This window comes from Sardina pilchardus, chromosome 5 (genome assembly GCF_963854185.1).
Source record: "Sardina pilchardus chromosome 5, fSarPil1.1, whole genome shotgun sequence".
Classification (NCBI taxonomy): domain Eukaryota; kingdom Metazoa; phylum Chordata; class Actinopteri; order Clupeiformes; family Clupeidae; genus Sardina; species Sardina pilchardus.
In genome coordinates this window covers 21,472,565-21,494,453 of record NC_084998.1, presented here as the reverse complement: position 1 = coordinate 21,494,453, position 21,889 = coordinate 21,472,565, and the positions used below count along the sequence as shown (strand labels likewise).

Below are 21,889 nucleotides of genomic sequence, written 5' to 3'. Positions count from 1 at the left end.
GCATGAAAAAGAGACATGGGTTAGTTTTTTTCTCGACTTAAGCATTTCTTTGTTTCTGCATTTTGTTTATCGGAATGCTGAAAATGTGTCTCAGAGAAGTATATGGTAGCTAAATAAACAGACCACAAATATATTGCTACCTGCTCTCACGTGACGCTCCGGTGACATCATGAAACCCCCTTTCTCACAGCGATGAGACAGCGCCAGTGAAACTGTGCGCGCCTCCCCTCCCCCAAAGGAAGTTTGCCACCTTAAAAACGCTCGTGCCCGAGCAGTTCTCATTGCATATTCAAGGTGCGGGGAGAGGAAACAGGTGGTTCTCTCTGAACTCTTCACAAATTCTACAGGGAAATTTGATTATAAAGATTTTGTTATTCCGACGGCGCGTACTCAAAGGAGACTAAGAAAGGCAATCCACTCAAAGGACTTTATCCTCAACAACTAATTTGTCTGTTGGAACAAAATCTTTTTTTTTTTAATCTGTTATTTTTCGACCTTTGATTTTAATATTTAGTTTTTTAACATGGCAAATAAAGGACTTCAGCTTTTGGGATTCGCCCTGTCGCTAATTGGACTCATAGGCTTAATTATTGGTACTATTTTGCCACACTGGAAGATGTCTGCCTACGTTGGAGATAACATCATCACAGCCATCGCCATGTACGAGGGTCTTTGGATGTCTTGTGCGTTTCAAAGTACAGGGCAGATACAATGCAAAGTCTACGACTCCATCCTGCAACTTAACAGTAAGTGTCTTATGGAATAATTAAGTTACATTTGTCTGTGTGGCTCGCCCGCCTAGTTCCTTGTCGTTGTGAATTATTTTGAAAACGATGTGTTTTCTGTGTTGCGGGTATCAGTACTTTCCTCCATAACATAGTCATAAAGATAATAAAGCCTATATGTTTTCAGCATTTTGCCATTAGTTTCCTCCTGACCTTGTTCAAAACCTGTTTGAAACGCCTTTGAGCGCGTTCCCGACAGTGGTGACGTTACGCAGCAGGTGTCATTTGTTCAGGATTTAACTTTTTTTTTCATTTAGCCTATTGTATGCTACAAAATATGAAGATATATGATGTTGGTTATACTGTGCGATGGCACATGCCCAAATAAGTTTCCAATGTGTAGTAATAATCGGATCCACAAAAACTGAGCTCGACGTGACCTTTCTTTCTAGGGTGATTGCCGCGCACCTGTCCTACATAGGTATATGCAGGCTACGCAGACAGGGGCGTATTGCAGTAGCAAGTAGTAGCCGTTATACTGAATGACTCATCCGCACACAACAAAATTAAGGACAATTTCGAAAGCTCGCACTTTCTCAGAATATGCCCACTTGGTTTGAATAGGGTGGGCCAAGCGTCCAGCCACACTTGTCGTAGTTTGCGCACAAGTAAGAAGTAGGCCTATTTTAGCCTAAGGCTATCGTGACAACGTTCGATCAGTTAGGCTGACTGACTGATATGCGATTATTGTTGAAATTGGGTGTGGCCACTGCTTTTGCAGAAACATATTAGGATTTTGGAGAATATGCATGTTTAGTACTGGGTATTGTACTGGCGATTCCGGGTGTGATTCTGCATTCTTAGTAAAGCTTTGTAGTACATGGCATTGGGCCAGAGATTGTCTCACTGATTAAATTATTTGTTGTCATTAATAGTCGCACTTTTGTGTGACGATAGTAAGATCGTGGCTGTAGTAGCACAGATGTGTTAATGGATTACACAAAGTCCTGTAGTCTTGGTCTTTTGTGTCACGTACCAAAGCTGTGCTCAATGCAAAGCGCTGTTGACACGCCTGGGTTACGCTGTTACTAAGGATAATGATTAGCTGCATGGTATTGTCCCAAGCCCTGCCCATACCACCGCTCATCATAGCCTGCGGAAAAACCCATCCACTGTTCCAGTATCGAGAGGGGGTGCTAGATGCTGGCTGCGGGTGAAGATGCACTTTGTCTCCCGCTTATTTTGCCAACAAGCTTGCGACTTGGAGTCAGTTTGCAGGTGTTGCCTGTGTGTTATTTTGCACACTGTCTGCAATTAGCGCAAGGATTTAAATATTCGTTTTATTGCCAGAGTTGCTATTGGCAAAGGCAACGAACAAAGATCAACACAAGCTTCAGCTGTCACATAATAATACACATAGGCTACTTAAGAGTTGGCTGTTACATACCTTTCCTTCTGACTATTTCAAGCTTGTGTTAATATATTCAATTGACTTACTAACTCTGCCTCAGTCAGCTAATGAGTTATAGCCAACCGTTTTTTTTACAGGTGGGATTCTATTGGCACATTCTTTAATGTTTGCCTGATGGTGATTGTTTGGAAACGTTATCCTTTAGATCTGTCAAGGTGTATTCCGAAAGTTGGCCAAAACACAGAGCATTTGCATTCATTGTTTGTGAATACCCCCCCACACACACACACACAGACACACACACACACACACAAACACACCTTGTGCTATGTAGCCCGAGGGCTAATGCTTATCTTAAGAATGTCCCTTGTCTCCTGTCCCTTGTCCCTTCAGCACTCCAGTAATGTTGAATGGCTCCTTGGGTGTGGGTGTCTAGTTTGCACGCTCACATTCTTCTCATTTTCAGCAAAGCATGCATGCAGATTCTTGGCTAAACCTGCAATTGAAGTGACATACTGACATAACTTTTTATTGCCTTTTTGGGATCACCTGCAAGTGGCTGTTACTCCATAAATCGTTGTGAGATGTTTGACTTGTGTATCAATTTCCTAGATAAGGACATAGTAAAACAATTAAACACTATCAGACACAAACAGTTTTATCGCATGTGTAAACAAACACACTCAAGCCAGAGCTGATAAAGGTGTTTTAATGTTATGCACCGACTCTTGAGTTGTCCATTGCCAGTTTATTGAGTGGAGAAATGACATGCTTTTGTTTAACTATCAGAGGCTTGAACAGCATACAACATGAACTGATAAGAACAGGAAATATGAGGATTTGGATTTATTTGTGAAGGTTTGATACAATATCAAATGATTGCAGTACATTGGCTGCCTTGTTTTCCTTCACATTGGTGTATGCTGAGACGTGATTCAGTGGATCTCGGAAATGTGCATGTAAGGATTCATTGTAAAATAAAGCGAGTGAACTGGTTGGTTCAAGCGAGTGAAATTCGAGAAGCTTTTTTCGTAGTCTCCCGTCACAACTGGTCAGACCAGTTGCCCTTAGTACTGTATGGAAAGGACAAACAGTCAAACACAGTCCCTCCTCCCTCTCTCTACGGAAGCTACAAACACAGTCCTTCTCTCTCGCTCTCTTTCTCTCTCTACGGAAGCTTCCGGTTGGAACCGGTTTCAGGTGCACCTCACCACAGGTGCTGAGGGGTGGAGACATGAAAAGAAGCTGAAAGGGGAGGGGTGGGAGAGGGATAACTCTCGAGAGTGTGATGTCACGTAGTGTGTGTGTGTGTGTGTGTGGGTTTCGAGGTGCGATGCTTTTCTTCAGAGTTTCACGGGTCATTATATGGACCTAAGGTCAAGTTAGCATCTTCAAAGTCGTCCATGTAACCACCACAAACATGTAGACAAGTATAATTTGCTTCCACATGTGGAGTTTTGAATCAATATGTCACATTGAAGTGAAGGAAGTGTTATTTTCATTCCAGAGATTTGAACTCAACAAGAGTTAAAGATTAAGATGAATTTATACTCACCCTTGTTTTTTTTCTCTCCCTTTTTTCTTTTTCCTGTTTCGTTCAGGTGCTCTCCAGGCCACGCGAGCTCTGATGATCGTGGGCATCATCGTCACTGTTTTTGGCCTTGGCGTGTCCACTATGGGCATGAAGTGCACCACCTGTGGAGGCGACGACAAGTCCAAGAAGTCTCGCATTGCCATGACTGGTGGAATCATCCTGGTGATCGGAGGTGAGCCTGCTCCCATTGTGCTTATTGAAACATATTTGTGATTGTGTGTGTGTGTGTGTGTGTGGGGTGGGGGGCATTAACAAACTAGTTATGTAGTAGGACTCGGCAGTATGCTCACATATTCGATCTTCTGTTTCCCTCAGCGCTGTGTTCCATTGTTGCCTGCTCGTGGTTTGCCCACAGGATCATCCAGGACTTCTACAACCCCTTCACTCCAGTCAACACTAAGTATGTTCTACTTTCATCCTCTTTGAGTTGATTGCTTTGCTCTTTTAATTCAATCAGTTTAATTTCTGATGCCATCCTGTGTTCTGTATTCAGTGACTGTATTTCATGAAAAAAATCTCAATATTACTAGTCACACCACAGAATAGCATTTTTAGCCCAACTGATTCCTCAAAAGAGCTAAGGCCTGTGTATCTGTCTGTGTCTGTGAGCATGTGTTTGCAACTGATAAGCAACTTTTGCTTAATTTAATCCAAGCCAGCAACACAGTTCCCCCCTGTAACCACTTCTCTTCTTGTTTTGCTGTCCACAGGTACGAGTTTGGCTCTGCCATCTTCATCGCCTGGGCCGGTGCCTTCCTGGACATCCTGGGAGGGGCAATGCTAGCGGCGTCCTGCCCCAGGGGCAAGTCTACACCCAAATACCCCATCTCCAGACCGCCCAGCAGCACTAAGGAGTATGTTTAAGACGCATCCTGCGACCCAAACACCGAAGGAGATGCTCCGTTGGCCCACAGCATTAAGGGTTGTTCAGCTGGGGGGGGGGTCTGTGGGTGTTTACCTTCAAATGAAGTACAATCTCTTCCCAGTTGCTCTTTATTCAAGGTGCATGCTAGAAGAAGCCCAGACAAAACCTGATCCAGCGTTAAGGTTTAGGGGTGAAATCATTTTACTCTCCCCTACCAACAGGGACAATGGTCTCATAGCTAAGCTCAGGGAAGGTTCCTGTGTTTCGGTCCCAAATGTTCTTGCATTACCCTTTTATGTTTTGTAAGTCTTTGTACATAGTAGTGACATGTCCTCCCTGAATTGTTTTTATTGGTATGTTTGTGCCACAATTAGACTTGCATGCGGCTGAAAAGTGATGGATTCGGTTTTTATCAATAGAGGAATTTAACGGGAAAAGCCCAGTGAGTTGATTTTCTGTTATAATAATCTGAAGCTACAAACATTCCAAAAAAATACATCTCCTCAACACGTTTGAGGAAGTTTTTTTTATAATTTCTTCCCGACTGTCTCTCAATGTTAATGATCAAACATGAAGTGCCTTCTTTAGTTAGTCAGGTGACAATTATTTTTAAATTGGTTCCATTTTTACTTGTTCCTACACTGCTATAATTGCATAAAATCTTCAACGGCATTGGCTGAGGTCTAAGGTTTTTTTTTATTTTATTTTATTTTTTTATTCTCCTTGTCTGAATGATTTATTTTTCTTTCAGTTTGTATATTGTTTATGGTCTCCCAACTGTGTAATGACCTACTGGCTGCCATGTTGCATTTTCGATTGCACTGTACTCACTACTTGTGGTAGATATGAACATGTGTAAAATATCTGCATTTTTAAAATATCATTGGTTATAGTGGCACATGTTGCAGCTTTTTACTGTAAACTCCAATCTTTTAATGTTTTACTTGTGCTTTAAAAACCCAAATGGGTTAGGCCTACACCTATACAGTACCATGCAAAGGATCCTAATAGTATGATTTGCTGCCACTGTTCAGTAATATTTAACTTATGTTTTATGCCATTATTGTTTTGTAGTTACTGACTTTTGTCTGTCATAACATTTTCTGTATATAATACAAACTTAATAAAATTAAACTGTTCATAATGTTTTTCTTTCATTGGCAAAATTATTTTGATGGGACAGTTTTTCCATATCTTACTCAGCCAAGACAGAGTTCAAAATGATTATTAGATTTAATCAGTCAAGACATAGAGAAATTAAATATGTACACAAATAGCACAGCGTTTGAAACAAGCATGCGAGGAATTGACACCTGCATGAAGCACATTCTAGTCATTGCTTTGGCTTTGACACCCCCTGGTGGTGAAATACAACAGTTAAGTTCCTCAGGTACAGCAGCAGCCTTTAAAGGTCATATTGTACATTAAACAAAAGGACGCAACAGAACCGACATGCTTTTTATGTGGTAAGATATGCAATTGATGGGGATGCAGTCTGTTTTATTGAGGTACCTTCAAAGCTGTAGTGAAAGGCCAGCACCAAACTAAATAGCCTACTGATAACCTCTTTTACCGACAACATAACCTATAATCTCATGGAGTGTTAGTGTGTCTGTGTGTGTGTGTGAGGGAGAGAGAGATGTAAGCTATACAAACTCACAGTGCTAGTGGTTTCTCTAATCAGCGAAATTCAGAAAACTAGGTAAGCCAGTCTAACGTAAAACGGTTGATACATAATTTGTGCGTAAAATATTTGTGCGTAATATGGGCATTATGCACTCTCGACATAATTAAATGAATAACAATCAAGAATACATGTCAGGTGTGTTTTAGAAAAATACGTTAAAATAATCTTTAAAGTCAATGGCAGTGACTGACATATCCATGAACATATAAGGCATTATTTTGCATAATATGATGTAAACATGATTCACGTCTTAACAATACCAATGAATATTCTCACAGCTAATTTCCATTTATGGTTGAATAACTTGTAGGGGAAACACTAATTATAACAATGAATATCCGTATAGAGAGTAGGCTGTGTACAACGTTGCATCTATATTTTCGATACTTTGCTAGGACCGCGAAAGTAGGCTAGTCAATGTTAAAAACATCTAGGCCTACTCGTTCACAGTGTTGTCTGTGTTGTGTATGCTACCTGAAAAAAATTGTGCAATTGCGTGCTTGGTATATCAGCGAACCCTGCCGACAACCTCACGCTAACGCACCTGGACAACTGCAGCAGACTCGCACCAAAGTTTCACATTTCATCAGATCTTTCCCGGTGACAACAGAGCCTTGCGACTAAACTACATGTGATGCGCATGCTGCTAAAGTACTACAACGTATTTAAGACTTCAAGAAACAGTGTCCAGGTTTTGCCCGCTGACCAGAGTAGCCTCGGGGCGTCATAAATGTTAAGCCAAAAGTTGAACTGAATTCCATGATTAAGGTATTCAGGCGGGCGAGTGGCTGATAGGGAAGGATAGTGTTTCATTGTTGTTCATGATGTCATCCAAGTCCTCATCTTCAATGACCACTGAAGGCAAACAAAAAAAAGTAGTATGAGACTAGTCTATCAGCGCACACACATGTTGCGAAAAACCCATTCATTCATGCAAAAATTCTTTGAGAACAGCGATGTCAGAATCTGAATCGTGCATTAAATAGCCTACACCTCTGCCGCACTCACCTCTCTTTGACCGTCCGATTTGTCCCAGCTTCGGAGCCCTTCGGCCTAACCTCTGCTGGTGTGAGTTGGGGTCTATAGTGCCTTGGTTTAGGTCACCAGTCAGTTGTCGCACCTGACACGGGTCATGGGGACTTGGCTGAAACACCCCACTAGGAGGCAGAAGTTCGGGCATGCCCACGGATCCGTACATCTCGGACTCCGAGTGAAAGGTGTTGCCAGGATTCTTCACTGAAGATTCTGTCACCCTTTTCAGTAAAACATCGTCCTTTTCCGTGCGCTCCTTCTCCTCGTCCTTACTTCCGCAACAGTACAGCATGCAGGATTGCAGAGCGGTCTTGAGATGATAAGGAACTGTTCGAGATGTCCTGTCGCAGTATAAAACAAGGGTCGGTTAGCTCAAATACATCATGACATCGTTAATAATGATCTCCACATCATAAAAAGATAACATTTAAGAGACCGTGTGTTCGTCGACATAGATAAACTATACCGTAAGGGTGTGGTACACCATAAGTTATTGTGACATACAGATAAAAATGCATGTAAAGGATAATTTAGGCTTGTTAAAATTTCGCATTAATTTCAGTTGCAGTTGGCCAGTGCGGCGTTTTTCATGTGCATCCATGTTTGGCTAGAGCCAACACATACATTAGCAGCCCCAGTTATCCTCTTACAGCCTCATCACAGACGGATTTTGCACTAAAATTCTCATCGATGAAATCATCTACAGGTTCTGACCTTTGTTAGGATAGTTTAAGCGCCTTCGCTCCGGGTTTATCAACGGCACGATGTTGCTGTTTGATGCCAACTGAGGCCCCCCTCTGTATAAGCTACGTATTTTCGTTGTCTTAAAGGAGACGTATTTTCAGTCGTGACAGCAAAGGGATTTCCCCGACATACCTCGTCCCCTCACACGTCACCACGTTCAGGCATTAGGATGTTAGGGGAGAAAGGAAATGGATCATAGATAAACTGTATAGGCTACTGACAGAACAAAGTGCTTTTTCTGCTATTTTATGAGTTTTTCCCTGTCATACAACAAGGACTTTTGAAGCACAATTTTTGAAACCATGAATTAAAACATAACTAAATAATTTACCAAGTAACTAAAATCTCAAAGCACATTATTCTATACACTCAGTTTATAGAATTGTTGTATTTATTTATTTGTAAAACTAGAATTAGAACTCCCTGCACTCTGTTTGCAATTACATAACACACTTCAAGCAAAAGTGTAGGGTACACACTGGTGCCAATTAACACCATTTTACTATTTGTCTTTCTCTGGATTACAAATGAGGACAAAATTGGATGGAGAGTATAGAGGAGTGGAAATAAGAGGAGGATGAGGAGGTGGTGAAGAGGTCGGAGGAGGAAAAGGAGAAGTAAGGTGCAGGTAGAAGAGGAATGGGAAGAGGGAGAGGCAGGAGTTTGGGACATTTTTAACAGGTGAAATCAGAGCCACTGTGGTGGAACGTGTCATCAACCTGGGCATGAGGGAGGCTGGGTGATGGGTTCATCCAAACCCGAGCCATTATACTGTTGTGAGTATTGTCCTGTTAGGCTCTTATACATTTTAATAAAGACACAGCAGGGTTTATTCAAGTGGCTTCACTTACTGCACACAAACTAAACAGTGCATTACTACGCTTCCCTTCAACCCTGGTACCCAGACAACATAATAATATTCCAAATCACACCACATTTCCCTCTCTGAAAAGTAATAGACTGTTACCCGCATTAGAGCCTGACTGATAAGGGATTTTAAAGATCGATATACCAAAGACAATGTGCTGAAGCTACAGAACTACACAGAAATGGTTTAAAGGTGAATGTTCTAGAGTGGCCAAGCCAAAGCCCAGACCGTAATCCTATAGAAAATCTGAAAACGGCTGTTCACACCCAAATCCCTGTTTGAGCAGTTTTGCTAAGAACTAACGAATAAGTATAATTACAGCTTCCAGATGTGCAAGCCTTGTTCACACAGGCTCGATGCTTTAATTATGGCCAAAGGTGCTTCTACTAAATGATGACTTGAAGGAGGTGAATATTTATGCAATCATTTATTTTGCATTACATACAGTATATATTTTTTAATTAATTCCCTTACCAAAAATGCAATGTTTGTGGCAGATTTGCAGCAAACTTTGTCATTTGAAACAAGAAAACATTGCAAGAAATGTGTATCTTGCTGCAAATCTGCCTCTGTTTACCAGAAGAGATTCCAAGACATTTCTGTAAGGGTTACGATTACTTGTTACTGTAGGAAACTGTGTTCACTTTTGACATTATGGAGGTGATTTTTGTAAAATATTGTAAAAGAGGCCAAATGAAATTGATCAATATTCAATTTATAAAAGCAGTAAAAGGGGAAATATCCAAGAGGGTTGAATACTTTGTATAGGCACTGTGTACCTGGATGCCTACTAAACTGTGCAGCCACAGAAACAGAAACAGAAACAGAAGAAGACAAAGTGTTGGAATGTGAAGAATAACCTTTCGACATATTTATATAACATGCTTTTGTTGAGTCGTTAATAACATAATTAACTCAATTGTCACTCAAGTTGCACTCAACAACAAAGGGACCTCATGACTTTCTTGTCATACAAGTTTCACACCTTTGACTGAATACAAGAAACGTATGAGCTAATTCACAAGCACAATACAACTTCTCCTTAAAATAAGTAGCACCAGCCACAATGTTATGATCTGCTTCTGGTTCATCTGCCATCCACTTTTCTCTGCACAGCCACAGAAATCAAGATCTGCTGGACTAAAAACCCAGCAATTCCTGGGTGGTGTCATACACCATAAACTTCAACAGGGTCAAGCCTCCATCCTATTCCCCACTAGACTCAAGACCATATGTGACCATTCAAAGCGAAATCAGTCGTTTTGCACACAACGTTATTTTGAGAAAATCAACAATAACAAACTTCCGGGTTAAAATGTTGAATTTCACGTTTTCGCATAATTCTACTGTATACAGTCAACAGTTTCATATCGTGAACGCATTTCACGGAAAAACATACGTTTTGACTGTTAAACCCAGCGAAGATTCAACGCATTTGCTGTCATTCCCATTGTGCACGCGCTGCTTAAAAAGGTGATTTCTCCTCTTCTGGCATTTCATGACAGGAGAACCATGTCAACTTTGGATGCGGTTATCTTAGCGATAGTTTGTGTAATATCGTTGGAAAGCTTAGTTTATGGCCGTTCACGTGAGCACAATAACTTAATTTAATAAATTTTACCAAAACGACTGGTTCCGCTTTACAGGGTCACATATGTGTGGAGCATGGATTTTATCGAAAATACCCTCCAACGCACCTTGCCTTTCAAGATGGTAGAGACAATTAGGTCATTACGTGAGTGAAGATCTTGGACATGACATGCGACATATGATCGAACAGCAACCTTTGTTCCCAACCGGCATAAAGGCATTAGCCTGGGTACCAGACTCTCTTCTTTGAAAAGAGTCTGGCCTAGATCCATTGGCAAACGTTTATTTCCTGGTTTGTGGACGCTTGTCTGAAGTTTGAATTCATTGGAGTTCAATCACTAATGTTTGGCAATGACTTATGATAACCACAGGGGACACAACGATAACGATAGGCTTGAAATTTAAATGTAATTGCTCGTGGGAACGCCCTCTGTTCGCTGATTGGGCGGAGATGCACTTGCTGGAGTAAACGAAGCTGAATCAAGCTATACCAGATGGAGTATGAAGAGAAATGAAATTGAGCGGATGTAAGTAGTCAGGCGAAGCCAGGCTATAAAGGCATGGCCTCAGCATAACATGTGGCACCACAGATCATAGAAAATGTGATTCAGCATGCATAGTAAGGTGCTCTATGAGAGTGTGTGTCACGTTGGTAGTGCAAATAAGTCCAACAGTGCAAGGATGAAGTCTAGATGTAGCCTGCGTTGTGTGGAACCACCGTGGTCCAGCCCTGCACACGCCCGGACTCGAACCCGCGAAACACCAGCACCTCGGATCGGGAGTCGAGCGCGCTAACAATCCAGCTAAAAGCCCAGGCTACTAGCTTTCATGCCAGCAACGCTCTTGAGGCGTCGGGGAGTGAAGTTTACCAACGTTCCACAGCACAGCTAACTAGCTGGCACCCGTTACATAGAGACCAGCATTAAATATGGACAATAAAAATATAGCAGTGCAAGGACAAAGACAGCATTAAATATGTGCCAAATATTAATGTAGGCCTCAGTCCAGGCTGGGGGAAGGCGGGAGGGGCTGTGCATATGGGCTAATAAAGTCAGTGAACAGTGTTCCTCTGCTTTATGATGAGCTGTAGAGTGGATGACAGTCATTGTCCAAATTGTGGAGCAGTTAGTTCAGGGTCCTTTTATCTGATATTGAAGTGATGCACTCCAGTTCAGCACCATGTTCAGCACCCACGACAGATCCAGCCAGGTGTATCCCCCAGATACTTGTAAGTGTTCACCACCTCCAAATTGATCCCCTCAATGGAGACTGGCAGCGGATTGGAAATCCACCACCATCTTCTTTGTCTTAGCAGTGTTGAGTTGTAGGTGGTTGAGTTTACACCATTGCACCACCAGTCCTGCCCATCCCTGATACACCCCGCAATTGCAGTATTGTCCAAAAACTTCTGCATGTGGTGTGACTGTGTTGTAGCAGAAGCCAGATGTGTACTGGGTGAACAGGAATGGAGAAAGCACAGTTCCCCGTGGAGCCCCGGTGCTACTGATCATAGTGTCAGAGGGGCAGTTCTTCAATCTGACAAACTGTGGCCCCTCGGTCAGGTAGCCTTTAATTCAAGATACCAAGTGAGCATCCGCACCCAGTCTCTCAGTCTGAGGGGATGGATGGTGTTCAAAAGAACAACAAGAAGTCAAAGAGCATGATTCTCACAGCACCTTTCCCCTTGCCCAGGTGAGAATGTATCCTGTGTGGTACAGTAGATATGTGATGGCATTGTCCACACCCACCTTCATCTGGTATGCAAACTGTAGCGGGTCTACTGTGGCCTAGATAGTATGGCGTATCTGGGGTCTGAGAACCCACAAAACCAGTCACTCCATGGTCTTCATTATGTGTGAGAGCGACGGGACTGTAGTCATTAAACTCACTTGGGTGTGACTTCTTTGGGATGGGGATGAGACATGATGTCTTCCACAGTGTTGGGACTCTTCTGAGACGGAGCCTCAAGTTGAAGATGTACTCCAGTGGCTACCCCAGTTGCTACCCCAGTTCAGCAGCACAAATCTTAAGTAGTCTTGGACACAGTCTGTCAGGCTTGGCTGCCTTCCTGGGGTGGAGTTCACTCAGCTGTCCTCTGACCTGGTCTGAGATGATGGGGAGTGGAGGTGGGGGTGGGGGGTGGGGTGTATGAAGGGAGGGATGCTTCTGTGGGGGGTGGCTGGTGACTATCAGTGTCGCCGCACTGTCTGTGGTCACCTAGTGGGGGAGGGCGCATCAGCCTTTGATGGTGGGAGTGGTGTCGCACTACAGTAAGGAGGGAGATGTGGGTTTGGCAGGCAAGGTAACAAGAGCAGCGTCTAGGTCAGCAGTGGGTGGTTGACAGGTCACTGCCGCAGGAGCTGGGCAGATGAACCTGTTGCTGCGGAAGTTATTTGCCCTGTCTAGATCTCCCTCCACATTCTCTCGGCATGAAGTAAGACAAACAGCCTTAGGTAGCAAGCAGCTCGATGTCTGAGCAGCAAATTACCTCTTTCACAAGAATTCCAAACCCTTTTAATCAGGCTTCTCTGCCAAGTATACTTTCATTTGGTCTCTGCATTTATCCCATAATTAGTGTAATAACACACAGCACACACAGTGAGGTGAAGCACACACTAACCCACAGCAGCTTTCATACAGCAGTGCTCAGGAAGGGATCAGGTGCTCAAGGGCACTTCATGTGGGTATGGGAGTGCTCAACCACATTTTTCCTACTGGTCAGGGATCGAACCGGCAACCCTTCGGTTACAACCCCTAGGTTGTGAAGCCCTAACCTGTAGGCCACGGCTACCCACATGTCCTGGGTTGAACCACTTATTGTTGATGAACAGTGCGATGCCACCTTTCCGCTTGCCACTTAGTTTGGGGTCTCGTACCGTTCAGACGGTAACTACACATCAGCATCTGCGATGTTCTGATTAAGCCAGGTCTCAGTAAAACACATGAGGTTGCATTCCTTGTACAACCTAACATTCTTCAGTATGGCACCTATCTCATCTGTCTTGTTGGCCAGTGAGTTTAGAGAGTTTCAAAAATAAACAGAGAACTTGTAACTGGGAAAAGGGTAAAGGGAAATGCTTCCTTCATGTAGACCTTAAAATATGCAAAATCAGCTCATGTATTAATTCAACACTGTGATATCTTTTCCCAGTGACCTCTCTGGATGACTAGACTAGAAACAAAGACTGTAAAAACACAGCTGATAAGTTAAGTGATGTTTCAGGGTGGAAACAATAGCTTACTCTGTTCCACTCTTGCGCCTTTAACGCTCAAAAAATGTTCTGGGTGTGTTTAGTCCGTGATCACACACCCAGTACGATAAGTTCACCTTGTCACTAAAACATGATGTGCAACCGGCTGCTTCCCATGGTGAAGATTCTTTAAAGCCGATACATGACATTGACTCGAAAAGGACAGTCAGCCACAAGGTGTATCTGCTTCACTGACTGTGGAGAGTGGAGACCTACTGTATACATTATTTCTGTCATCCTTCTCTAGATTCCACCACATTGTGTAGGTCATTTAGTATGTCTGTGTGTATCTAAAGCCCAGTTGCTAAAGCTCTGGAAAGACACTGATCTAATGCAAAAGCTTGCCTGATGCTTGGCTGAACCAAGAAAGTACGTAAGTTGAGGATGGAGGTGGCCATTTGAAAGTAGCCTTAATCTCATGCACTTACTGAGATTTCAGAGACAATTAAGAACAATTGGACCTGGAAAAGGAACAAGGAAAAGAATGTCATGTCATCAGTTGTGTGAGGTCATCATTGACCTTTCCCGTTCTGTCTGTGTACTTGAGATGAAATGAATACTAGCCTTCCTTGATAGAGGAAAAACACTTCTCTACTACATGAGGGGGAGATGGAGTTGAAGATAGTTAGCTGTCATGTAATGCTAGTTATCATGTGATGTTTCATATTTTCCACATGAGAGCACCTTTCAGTGAGGTATAAAAACATGTTAATACCTAGAGAGCCCTGTGTCACCATGAGAATCCTCTCCCTTTAAGGTGACGTGACATGTGTGAATCTGGTTTAACATGTCGGTGTGGTTCTTCTCGTGGACAAGGAGTGTGCATACAAGCCTTTTGGCTTGTTTTGTGATGATGACATCACACCTGTTTTTGAATATAAGCCCTGGAGACTTCAGATTAGGTTTGCGACTGCTCTGTCCCTCAGGATCTAACTACTTCAACTGTCTTCAACTACAAAGGTAAGACCTGCAGTATACAGACACCAGTAGCATGATTGAAAGGGTAGCGGGTGATTATGAACAACAGAGAAGATGCTGATGTGTACGGGAATTGGGCAATAGTGACACAATTTGAATGACCATTTTACTTATTTGTCGTGTTTTGTCTCTACATTATTTGGTAGACTACAATGACAACAAAATTAGTCATTGAACAGCCTGCTCCAGTTATGGAGACAAAAGTCACTGACCACCAGTGGAGTACAGAAATTTGTGACTGCTGTCAGGATATGCCTCAATGTAAGTCTGTGTTTATTACTGTGTGTGTGTGTGTGTTTGCCTTGTTTTTAAATATAGTCTAATTATGCTTATGTTTATTTGAATTAGTTTTAAAAAGCTAATGTAGGTGTATGCTAACTTTATTCACAATTGTAAGTGAGACCACAGATATTCATGTGAAATGTCTTAAGATGAATTTCTTCCGTACAGGTTGCTTTGCATGTTGGTGTTGTCCATGCTTCGCTTGTAAAACCACAAAAAAGTATGGGCAATGCCTTTGTCTTCCTCTATTGGAAATTTTTGGTGGTTGCATTGCCCCGGTCACTCTAGCTATGAGAGTCTCCATGCGTCATCGATATGGCATTAACGTAAGTAAAGTTCCTCCTTTGGTAATTCATACAATTCCACTCATATGTAATCATAGTGTAATGGAATAGTTGTGTAATACGTTTTTGATAGAAATGTCCGTCCTGTCTTGTGTACTTGTTGGTTTCATTCTACCCCGTATGACAGGTGAGTAACTAGATGAAATATTGTCTTTCCAGGACACCATCTGCCGAGACTGTGTGTTGGCAACCTTTTGCACGTCATGTTCCTGGTGCCAAATGGCCACAGAAATGAAAAGAAGAGCCATCCCCATCACACTTATCAGTGCCCGACCTAAACTAGCCCTATAACCACACCTGCACTCTCTCGTTTGCACTTGCATTGTAGTCTTGAATAGATATTTATTTATATTTTTATACTATATATTGATCCATTGTGTGTGTGTGTGTGTGTGCATGTTTTCAGAAGTTAAGTGAAATTAAGTTCCACAGAGAAACAAGCTCCAGAGAAGTCTGCTCGACCATTCACTGTTGGCTCCATTGCTTCCCATTAAGTCTTTGAATAATTCATTTATTTTTTTTATCATCTCAACATTGTCTAAATGAATCAATACTTCTCATATGTTGTTCTGGCTTCTTTAAATCCTATGTAGCAGTTGTAGTATTTGTTCATCTACTGTATTTGTTGACATTTTCAGAAATCTAAAATCCAGTCTTATTTGTTGTCTATTGTCTATTCTAATAAAATGTTGTCTATAATGATTAAATTGCTGAAAAGTATATTCATAGACAATAGACATAGATATCAATGGTTTCTAAACAAATAGATATTAATGTTCTCTAAAAGACAGACATCTTCCTCTTACTCATCACTATCTCTTTCTTCTTCTTTTTCTTCTTCTTCTTCTTCATTCTCTTGTCAGCATATTCTACATAACCATGGCATTATTCTCATACCCGCAAGGGTGTGATTGTAGGCCTGGGGAAAGGGTGAGGTTAAGTATCACTCAGCCAATATCAGGTGAAACAAGTTTTGAGGTATTACTTCCCACACACACAATGTACAATGCACAATTTGGAGACTTACATGGCATATATCCATATTAGATTTTCCCCTTTTTTCTCTTGCAACATGAGAGTAATCATTTACACTTATGCCTAGTTCTCGACCATGTTGGAAACACATCAGTAATATCTGAACCTTTTTTACATTACATTACATTTGGCTGACATTTTTCAGCCAAAACGACTTACAACATGGTAAACAAATTAAGCTTTTTAAAAGCAATTCTCACAAAAATTCTATAGGAACATTTTATATGATGAAAGATACAGGTCTGTAAACAACACAATCCGGCAGTAAAACACCTTTCCTTCAACCACCAGGGTGATGAAGCAATCACTGCCAGAGAGGATGATGTCACAGTTTTGGAAAGAAAAGTGGTAGTGCCATAGCTAATGAAGAAATTCAATGGTTGTAACAATTCCAGCAAATACCAAAGAATGGCAGTCAGAAGAAATTGTACATTTGCACAGCAAAAGATTAATACAGTTCTATTAGAAGGCCAAAGTCTCTAACCCAAAAAGTGGACAAAGGTTTTCACTACATTTGACCTCCAACAACTGACCTCCAGCCCCTGTTGCCAGTCCTTGAGTCTTGCCTTCTGATAGCAGTGAGTAAAATAGTATTCTGTTATACACTATATTGCCAAAAGTATTTGCTCACCTGCTTTGAGTCCCATATGAATTTCAGTTACATCCCATTGTTAATCCATAGGGTTTGATATGATGTCTGTCCACCCTTTGCAGCTATAACAGCTTCAACTCTTCTGGGGAGGCTTTCCAAAAGGGTTAAGAGTGTGTTCATGGGAAGTTTTGACTATTCTTTCAGAAGCGCATTTGTGAGGTCGCACACTGGTGTTGGATGAGGAGACTGGCTCTCAGTCTCGGCTCTAATTCGTCCCAGAAATGTTAGTTAGGACAGTCAGGACCTTGCAGGCAAGTTCATCCAGCATGGTCCTGCACCTATGAATACTTATCCTGTTTTTAATATAATTGATATTGGCAAATACATCAAAAGCAAGCTCTCTTGTTGTGGTGCATTGCTGTCTTGAAAATCTATTTATGTATTATACTATCTATTTAGAACTTGCACATTGTCTTGATCCATTGTGTTTGTGCATGTTTTCATAAATGAACTAAAATCAAGCTTCACAGAAAACCCAGCTCCAGATAGCAGTCTACTTGACCATTTGGCTCCATTACTAAGTCATTGAATAATTCATTTTTATGATCTCATCATTGTCTAAAATAAATCAATACATCTTTTGTCTTATATGTTGCTCTTTCCTATGAATCCCAAGTTGTTGTATTTGTTGACATTTTTAGAAATCTAAAATGCAGGCTTATTATTGTCTATTGTCCATTGTCTATTTTGTGGTGTCTAGCTTACTGCATCACTCTTTCCAAAATAGGAAAGTATAGATTGACATTTCTTAAATAATTAAAATGCTGAAAAGGAAGTTCAATATTAATGTTCTCTAAAACACATCCTCCTCCTCATCCTTCTCGTCATCATCACCATCACTTTCTTCCTCTTCCTCCTGTCAGCATATCCTGCATAACCATGACATTATCCTCATACCTCTGAGGGTGTGATTGTACAGGGGAAGGGGTGATCACAGGAAAGTTAAGTATCACTAATATCAGGTGAAACAAGTTGTGAGGTACTTCACACACACACACACACACACACACACACACACACACACACACACACACACACACACACACACACACACACACACACACACACACACACACACACACACATTTAGTCTATGTCTAGTTCACCATGTTGTAAAGTGAACCTTTTATAATGAAAGATACTGGATTGTGTTGTTTACAGACCATTATCAACAAAATGCTTTCTTCAGTCACTAGAGTGAAAAAGCAATCACTGTCAGAGACGATGATGTTAGACTTGTAACAAAGCCAGAAAATACAGAAGAATTGCAGTCAGAAAAATGCAAAGGTAAATACATTCCTTCCTAAATGTCACTGAGGTATATTATCAATAATTTATGACTGATATTATGAAGTTAAGGCAAAGTCTATGTCCATTAAGTTGCGGATACATTACCCAATGGTGTGTTCCCAGGCCCTATTCATGAGGTGAATGGGGCTTGATGAATCCGGGCTACAAACTCAGCACCCGGGGTTTGGAAATTGCATGCAGTATATTGAATATTCACTAGAGTGCGCTGTGGTACATCATGCAGAGAAGTGACATAAATATTGTCTAATTTGTGCCACATTGAGGATACCTGTTAGCCTGGATGCCAGACCGAAGTTTAGCCCCGCCTCCATTCTTTTTCTGCAGGGAACTTCGGTCTGGCATTGCTCCGTTCAGCTGCTACTATTCGAGATACACTTCGGCTCGGACCAATCACATTTCACAGGGCGGGCTTTACGTGATGATTGACATATGAACAGCAGTGACGTTCACGGCTGCATGCGTCCTCGTTCAACGAGTTGGGTGTGAGACCATGTTCGCTTAGGTTGATTTTGATTGCAACAGAAACGCTATGGCTATGAATGCATAATTTGTTCATGCAGCTTGGCCTTTCGTTTATCTTAGCTATTGAAACGGAGGTGTTATCACGGATTCGCACAACTATTTCTGAACACTTAGACCAACGAGGATATGTGGGAAAACTTCAGTTTCACTTTCACCCAGTTAAAACAGCATGTTTGGGTGATGTTGTTCCCGTTTGTTTAAAAATGTCTGTTTGCTCGTTGGGTTAACGACACACTTCCCCAGCTGTTCATTGCATACAGTTTGAAGGAATTATTTTTAAAAACGAAGGAGGATGTTTTCCATAGCCTACCCTGCTACATATTTCTGTCTTAGATTTCGCAGATACTGACAGCCAATAACTTGTTCTGTTTGGTTTGGTCTATCCAATGAGTGCAGAGCTATCCCCCCCGCACTGTATCAGTTGAATCACGCCCCATAATCTTCTGTCTGACTCAGGTGACGTGAGCATTGGCTACCTGCATAAGGTTATCACTTCACTGCTTGACACTATGAAGACATTTTTCACTTTAACAATGGAGATGGAGAAATGGAATGGAATGGAGAAAACTATAGCTGTTGGTTATGCAGATCAGAGTCTGATTGTCGTTGAAAAATCGAAGACCATTCAAAGGACTTACGATGTAACGCCTAATATAAAGGTTGCTGATCTTGCAACAATATGCCGACACACACACGTCAGTAGCATTCTGTTAAAATCTGCATTTCACTCTATCTGGACATCGGCTATGGGCATAACATTCATTTAAATGTCACTTTCGAGCTAATAGCGCTGGCATGGCCATGGTCATGCGGTTAGCTTTATCATTTCCCAACAGCAAAAAACGCAAGGGTATGTAATGTGTCTAATATTGCCATTAGCTGCAACTCAAACGCCTTTCCCCTTCAATCTTTTACTTTGCAAAGTGAGTAAAAAGCACTACTAACTGCACGGGCCTGATTCCACATCATCGCCAATTAACATGATCTACCTGCATCAACGTAATTGGGCAACACGTTTCTTGGAAAACATTATTTGGACGGGCACTGCACTAGTAGAAGATAATTGCACGATCTGTAAAGGACCAATGTAGGCTACATACCAGAGAGCTATCAGCTATCACATAGCCTAGATTATCTTTATTTTGTAACATGCCAAGATTGTAACCAAGTTTAGACATTCAAAGTAGCGCATCAACATAGGTTCATACTCACTAGAATGTAGTCCGTTGTAACTTGGTAGCACATGCTGAGCGTCAATATGCATTCTCACGGAGAAGAACACCTAGGCTAGCCTAAAAAATCTAGACGCACCCTAGCGGCCAAAAATAATTTTGCCTAGCGGCCGCGGGATGATCTAGGGTCGCACCCATAGACCTAAAAGAAATGGACAAACAGACTCCGTTGTTTTCAATGGAAGGGGGCTGAAACAAAATTTCCGCCGTACTGCGCAGACTCGTACTCAGTTCGTGACGTTAGCCTGCTGTAACTCGTCTGATAGATCGAAAACCTCTGAAATTGTTAACTTTCGTTTTTTAATATTATTATTATGTGTGCTTGCCTCTAGGTAATGCTTTACCATATCAAACAGTAGGTTACCGTAGGCTACACGCATTTTCACTGATCTTGCGAATGACTCTCCGTCATGGTTTTCGTGCAGGCTCACTCAGCTTCTTATCCAAACATTACGGGCGAACGTTAGCTTCCCTACAACAGACATGCTAAAATAATTATTTACGGGAAACCAACGTAATATACGGGGAAGAAGTGAATTAATTTTGCCTTCGATACCCTATATAGAATACACAGAAGCTATAAGGGAGACAAAGGGCACATGTTACATGAAGTTATGGGATCGCAAAAAAATCTGAAATCTATGGCCGTCCAAGGGAGTTAGCAGAGTGTTGATCACCAGCTCATTTCGTGTTTCTACTTCCGGGAATATGCCTGCCCCCTTGGTTGCACCGTTGAGGACAAGCCTGTGCTAGGCTCGAGTTCAGCCTTGGGCTTTTCTTTGAAGTTTGAGCAGAAAGAAGCACTCAAGTCAGTCGTTTTAAAGAAGGATGTATTTGCCGTTTTGCCGACTGGCTACGATTTGTCACACAAATGCTGCCCTATTACGTGCAGAGGCAGTTTGAAAGACAACTGTTCATCCCACCCACAGGCTTCAGGTCTGTGAATGGTCCGACCCCAGACTATACATTTCTGTGTAGTTTGGCTTGCTAGGCTACACCTAGGCCATACACTACCCTACCCCATCGTAAGCAGAGTTGCTTAGACATTAACAGAGAGGGTTAAAGCGGGGCTTTGACATTAATACTTAAGCAATTGTTGAGCTGTAGACATGGATGGATGTAAAAATGGATAAGACGAGGCCTGCTGTCAAAATTTTAAATATCTGCATGGTCTAACTTGAACATCAGGTGTTTTGACCTTTTGATAATAAAAAAAAGACAAGATTATTACATAATTTTAAAATGATTAATTACTTGTATTCTAACTAAACACATTTTTGTAACCAACTGTTTTGGATGTATTTATTCCCACCTCAGTGGAAGAAGGGATGTGGTCTGGCCCTACTCATTTGCGGCCTTAAATGAGAACCTGCAGTATAGATCTCACGCATTTGGTTTGAGGTTCAAACTGACAAGTGAGACGCATGACAGCAACTACACAGCATCATGTGCCATGGCAACTGCATGGTAACGGCAAAGAATTGGTATGGCCGTTGCCAAGGGGGAATGTTACTGTTACATGCAAGATGGCCATTAGGAAACCCTGTAGTAGGCCTATCTCAGTTCTGCAATTCGCCATATGCTCTGATTATGTCAGTGCAGGTGGCTCATTCAGGTTTGATTGATCTTGAGCTTGGTCTAAAAATAAGGCATCTAGGCACCATCTACTATTTGCCCACATGGTACTTTCACATCTCAGTTTCAGAGAAAACCCACATCCTCTCCTCAGACTTGCTCATAACTGACGACTTGCTCAGACTTGCTCA

General features: G+C 41.8%; 2 protein-coding genes and 1 long non-coding RNA gene across 3 annotated transcripts; 2 read left to right on the top strand and 1 right to left on the bottom strand.

Moving 5' to 3' along the window:
• Positions 1 to 293: 293 nt before the first annotated feature.
• On the top strand, positions 294 to 5,743 carry LOC134080456 (claudin-7-B-like). Its single transcript, XM_062536906.1, has 4 exons — positions 294 to 746; positions 3,738 to 3,902; positions 4,046 to 4,130; positions 4,441 to 5,743. The coding sequence occupies exons 1-4, from the start codon at positions 524 to 526 to the stop codon at positions 4,592 to 4,594; spliced, it is 627 nt and encodes a 208-aa protein (XP_062392890.1). The 5' UTR covers positions 294 to 523; the 3' UTR covers positions 4,595 to 5,743.
• A 59-nt stretch (positions 5,744 to 5,802) lies between these two features.
• On the bottom strand, positions 5,803 to 8,110 carry LOC134080457 (uncharacterized). Its single transcript, XR_009939207.1, has 3 exons — positions 8,029 to 8,110; positions 7,291 to 7,655; positions 5,803 to 7,137 (listed from the first exon to the last, which is right to left on the bottom strand). It is a non-coding gene; the product is annotated as an uncharacterized LOC134080457 (long non-coding RNA).
• Positions 8,111 to 14,677: 6,567 nt separating this feature from the next.
• LOC134079580 (cornifelin homolog B-like) lies at positions 14,678 to 16,078 on the top strand. Its single transcript, XM_062535676.1, has 4 exons — positions 14,678 to 14,727; positions 14,892 to 15,006; positions 15,196 to 15,353; positions 15,531 to 16,078. The coding sequence occupies exons 2-4, from the start codon at positions 14,898 to 14,900 to the stop codon at positions 15,660 to 15,662; spliced, it is 399 nt and encodes a 132-aa protein (XP_062391660.1). The 5' UTR covers positions 14,678 to 14,727; positions 14,892 to 14,897; the 3' UTR covers positions 15,663 to 16,078.
• The last annotated feature ends 5,811 nt before the right edge of the window (positions 16,079 to 21,889 follow it).

Bases quoted from the DNA above. Each gene is read 5' to 3' on its own strand.
- LOC134079580 (XM_062535676.1), top strand. From the start codon at position 14,898: ATGACAACAAAATTAGTCATTGAACAGCCTGCTCCAGTTATGGAGACA. The intron at 15,007-15,195 runs GTAAGTCTGTGT...TCTTCCGTACAG, and splicing joins CTGTCAGGATATGCCTCAAT to GTTGCTTTGCATGTTGGTGT. The intron at 15,354-15,530 runs GTAAGTAAAGTT...TTGTCTTTCCAG, and splicing joins GTCATCGATATGGCATTAAC to GACACCATCTGCCGAGACTG.
- LOC134080456 (XM_062536906.1), top strand. From the start codon at position 524: ATGGCAAATAAAGGACTTCAGCTTTTGGGATTCGCCCTGTCGCTAATT. The intron at 747-3,737 runs GTAAGTGTCTTA...TGTTTCGTTCAG, and splicing joins CTCCATCCTGCAACTTAACA to GTGCTCTCCAGGCCACGCGA. The intron at 4,131-4,440 runs GTATGTTCTACT...TGCTGTCCACAG, and splicing joins TTCACTCCAGTCAACACTAA to GTACGAGTTTGGCTCTGCCA.